General features: G+C 31.0%; 2 protein-coding genes across 2 annotated transcripts in view; both read right to left on the bottom strand.

Moving 5' to 3' along the window:
• Positions 1-460: 460 nt before the first annotated feature.
• On the bottom strand, positions 461-3476 carry LOC102594738 (leucoanthocyanidin reductase-like). Its single transcript, XM_006362506.1, has 5 exons — positions 3261-3476; positions 2948-3088; positions 2078-2315; positions 1130-1333; positions 461-663 (listed from the first exon to the last, which is right to left on the bottom strand). The coding sequence occupies exons 1-5, from the start codon at positions 3474-3476 to the stop codon at positions 461-463; spliced, it is 1002 nt and encodes a 333-aa protein (XP_006362568.1).
• An 812-nt stretch (positions 3477-4288) lies between these two features.
• LOC102583033 (PAX3- and PAX7-binding protein 1) overlaps positions 4289-5147 on the bottom strand; it is a 7204-nt gene continuing 6345 nt past the window's right edge. The window contains exon 6 of the mRNA XM_006362468.2: positions 4289-4742. Coding sequence (XP_006362530.1) covers positions 4550-4742 — 193 coding nt within the window. The 3' untranslated portion in view covers positions 4289-4549. The remainder of the gene's footprint in view (positions 4743-5147) is intronic.

Genomic DNA, 5147 nt, shown 5'->3' on the forward strand with positions numbered 1-5147 from the left:
CGAGCCCCCCCCCCCCCCCCCCCTCCCAATCCTCATTGAAGAGTTATACCAATTTAGTCATGTTTTATATTCCCGTTGAAGTTATGTTCATTTGGCATGAGTGGCCTACGCGCTCTTACTTGATGTCTATTGTTGTTGTCCTATAGCCGGTGAGTCCTTTGAATCATAGGAATGACAAAATCAGTAGATATCGAGCTTTATTATTATTGGTTTTTTTTGCATCAATACAAAGGAAAATGACAATTATTACATCAAAATAAGGGCAAATATTCCATTAAAAATTAGGGAAAATGCATATAAAAGTTCACTCATGAAAAATAGAGGAAGGAAAAAAAAAAGTTGTCCTTCACTTTAGAAAAGATGAAATTTCACGAGTTAGCAATACAATAAAGACGAATTTTATGAGGTTTTCTCGATTAGCCGATAGTTGAATTGAAATAGCTCAAATTGCAAACAAGTTCTAATTAGTAGACATTTTGAGCATTTCATCCATCTTTAAAAGGAAATCATTGAAACACTCATCCATAGTGCAAAAGGACTCATTTGGGTATAAATCACAAACTTCAAGGTCTTTTTTGCCATCAATAGAAAATCCAATTTGACAGCCCTTTATGAAAATTTCATGTGTCAAAGATGCAACTACACTTCTAGGGATTATTTTCTCTGCAAATTAAAGACAACACATTAAAAATTAATATAATCTATTGAAAATTATGATTTTAAAAAATACACTAATTGTGATGCAATTTGCAAATATTCTTTCCACTCTATTTTTTTTCTTCATATAGTTAAAAAATATTTTTGATTTTCGTAAAATGAATCATTTCATTCTCCAAATCGCATAAGTAGTGACTTATACGAAGAGGTATACGTTGTACACTTGTTTTGGAAAAATAGCCAAAAAAAATGGCTATTTTTCAATTACAAGTAAAAAAATGGATATTTGTGGATTTTACGGTTCAATCATTGGGCCTTTGTCTCCTACATGAATCCAGTGAAATTGAATCACTTTTCATATTTAAAACAAAGTACCAAGAATTAAGTGGTAAGACCATGTGCACGTTAACGATGATGACTTTGTAGCGATAATATTGTCATATAAAATGAAACGGAAATAATATATTTATACCGCCAGCAATAGCTAATAGGACATCCTCAGTGATTGTAACTCTTGGTAATATTTTCCCAATTTTATTTTCCCAAAGAGTAGCAATTTCCTTCATATTAAGGAAATTACATTTTGGTCGAAAATGTACACATTTATTCAATGTCCTTTTGTCTTCTGCTGCTTTTATAGTGAATTTTCCAATATCAGCACCAGCCACAAAATAAGCTGCATTTATATTTAAAAATAATAATGAAATTCTGAATGAAAGAAATTAGTGAATATAAAACAATAAAAATTATTCTTGTCCAAAGAAAATCAATTAATACACCTTTGTCGGAAAATAACATTATAGGTTAATTTTTTTCTTTATGTGTATACATTATATATTGAATTTTTCTTCGTGTGTTTTACTTTTTTATATATTAGCTTCGTCACTAATAAAAACATATATCAACACAGAAATACTACAAAAGAAATATGAATAACCTACGGATAATTTCTATCGGTAAACAACAAAAAATTGTCGCTAATCTATTAGTTATAAAAGGAATTTTAAAAGAAAAGAAACAAGAAAAAGAGTTTTTTGAAAATAATATTTTTATCAGGAAAAGAAAGTGTTTAAAAAGAAACGAGACATTCTGTTTTTATTAAGAAATGGATAAATTTGACCAACTTATTAATTTTGCGATATTTTTGTTCAATTTCACATACTATAATAACATTTGACCATTTTCCGTAGTTACATATTAAATCCATTTAACTTCTTCGTGTGTTTTACTTTTTTATTTTTTGAATTTTCTTCATTAAATTTCTAGCTCTGTCACTTGTCACTGATAAACACACACCTATATCAACATACAAACATTTTTCAAAAAAGAAACATTAGTTATTACAGACAGTTTCTATCGCTAAACAACAAAATCTATCACTAATCCTATTTAACGACGGATTATCGAAAAATGTGTTTACCTTTGACATTGCCATCACCATAAATTTGGAAATAATCAAGAGGAGGAAGAACATCAGAAGGATGTTTATTGTCATAATATGGCCAAGAAGCAATTGAATTGCAACAAATATAAGTATAAGGTATTTTCATTTCCTCTATAAATCTTCTAATTTTTCTCTTTTGTTTATACATATTTAGCCCTGGCTCCACTGGATTTGACCTGTCCACTTCATGTCCAAACTCTGATGGCAAAAATCTCTTAAAAAAATAATATTAACATGAGGTTATCTGTTATAACATGTTAAAATTTACTGATAATAAAAAAAAATTTCATCGATACATATATATATGTCATTGTCATTGTTACTTTAATAAGATTATAATTACTACCGACAAGGTTCTGTAGTCAAAGTAATTTCGTCACTTTTATGTATTCATTGGATGGTAACTCTTTTGGAAGTTCCTTAGGGACCGATTACTCTGCATAGACTGACTGAATGACGAAATCATTCACCGACATACTTTCACGTGATTTTTTGTCACTCATCATGTCAACAATCTCACTTCTGATATCTCTTTGTCACAAACCCTAGTTCTTGAATCCGCCTTTGGTCTTGCATTTATCTTCTTTTTTAAAAAAAAAAATCTACGAAACGTTCTCATCTTTCTTCTTCGATTCTTTACACTAACAGTGTATATGTCATGTCTTTGCACATAGATGAATTAAGATTGGTTCTGCTGGTTCTGTTGTATCCACTACTTTTGACTCGAAGTATAGTACAAATATGTAACAAAAAATGAATATATATACCTATATAAGATCATAACTCACTCTAAACTCGTTGACTCTAGATTCCGAAATCGCCTAATTTTACTAGGAAAAAAATTACCTTGATAGTTCCAACAACTTTCATGGCTTGAACAAGGACAAGTTGATCAAGTATACTTTCACCTCCAACAACTGATATTACAATATCAATCTCACGCTTTCTTAGCATATGCTCCATGAATTTTTGGTCATTTATATCACCCTATTAAAAAAAACATTATAAAATAAGATTTCTGAGTGAGTCCATAGAAAAAATATTGTTAATTGATCGAAGTGAAAAACAAAAATATTTTGATAAGGACATTGTGATAATATCATCATGACTCAAAAAAGTGAAAATTAAATAATAAAGAATATGAGTGTAACATATTTACGTGCAATATTATGGCCCCTTTATCTTCGAATTCTTTGATAATTTTGATCTTAGAATGAAAATTATCTGAAAATGATCTAATAAGAATATATGTTCTTCTATTAGCATCAAGACTTGCTTGTGTTATAAATTGTCCGATGAATCCCGTCGTTCCGACGATCAGAATCCGGCCACCTTTTCCGGCAGATCCATTAGAAACTAATAATGGTGAAGACATTTTTTCTTAACTTTCTCAAAAGATATATATTATTGGAAGAAACTAGAGAAAAAGAAAGAACTTTTAAAGATTTTTCAATTGATTTGGATGTAATGGTTATGGTATTATTATATAAGTACTATGTACTAATAACATGTGAAGAAAATGGTCTAATTTTGTTTTCTCAACTACCCTTCTAATTTTATTTTATTTTGGGGTTATTTATTTTTAATACAATGTTGACATGTAGGTAGATTTTTATAAATTAGGGAAAAAACCTCAAAAATGTCATCAAATTTGGGGAAAAGACTTATCTATGCTATCCGTTAAAAGTTTGACTCATATATGTCATTCCAGTTAACAAACAATGGAATAGATGAGCCTTTTCTCAAACAAAATTGGCATGGATAAGCCAAGGTTTTAACGAATGACAAATAAATTTTTTCTTTAATTCGATGACATATTTGAGCATTTTCCCTATAATTTTTATTAAGAAAAAAATTGATTGACTGATAGGTCAAAGTAAAACGACCCCCAGCAAATAAGAATAATAAAAGAGAAAGTGGAAGCAATAAGTCAACTATTTTACCTTAATAAAGAAAGATGCATATTTTTTAAACTCTATTATACAGTATGTCATTATCTTTAGAGTTATAGTCAAGTACTAGGATAATTCATGTGACTTGTGTCACATTAGCTGTGGAATTTTGTGTGTATTATTTGAAGTAGTCCCACTTTTGATGAGGGTAAACAGTTCCCTCAAAAAGCGACTCCGGATTCGAACCGAGACCTTTGATAAAATGAAGGAGCACTTACCACTCCACTCCATCAAATGACTCAAACCCGAAAGCTCTAGATAAAAGAAAAGCACAATTCCTTGTGTAGATGTAGGGTAATTTGTGACTACAATACAACAAACAACTACTTCATGCCCAAACAAATTGGGGTCGACTATATGAAATCATCCGGCTCTTCGTTTAAGCTTCATTTGTATCATCAAAATTTGTTAAATTTGTAACTACACTAAAAGAAAAACTACTGACATGAAACTAAAAAATGTAGAAGACTGCTGGACCAAGAAAATCGAAAGAAGATCACAAGGCCTCCTTGATGTTGAAGGTTCTTGATATATCCCTGGCATAGTCATATTGATTCAGTTCTACAAGCATCTTCTTCAATCGACGAGCAAATTTAGATGTATCTATCTCTCCACTGCTTGATGAGTGCTTCTTTTCGAGCACCCTGGCAAGTGAGAGCAAGTAATCCACCAATGGTCGTAGCTTTGGACTACACAGGTTAAAGAACACATCATTAGCAAGCAGAATCGAAAACTTTAATGAGAAAGGGAAAACGGGATGAAATAGAATGAATATTTAAAAGGGCCTAAACATTTTCTCCATGAAAAAGGAACCACGTAAATCAGATATTTATAAAGCAAGCTGATCGTGATGGTGGTGCAACAAGTATATAAGTGTTATCTGATGGTGGTGCAACAAGTTTGCTTCAAGGAATATGAACTTCCAAAAGTCGGATTCCAAAACCCATACTTAACTACAGAAAAAAGTTGGATTCCAAAACTCATACTTATCTATCGGTAAAAATGTGAACTTCCAAACCAAGAAAGCTAGAGTACGTAACTCCATTTGCTGTTTCCTTTTTTTTCTTTTTTGGGTTGTGTGTGTGTGGGGGGGG

Source organism: Solanum tuberosum, unplaced genomic scaffold (assembly GCF_000226075.1).
Source record: "Solanum tuberosum cultivar DM 1-3 516 R44 unplaced genomic scaffold, SolTub_3.0 scf00410, whole genome shotgun sequence".
In the NCBI taxonomy this organism is placed as follows: Eukaryota; Viridiplantae; Streptophyta; class Magnoliopsida; order Solanales; family Solanaceae; genus Solanum; species Solanum tuberosum.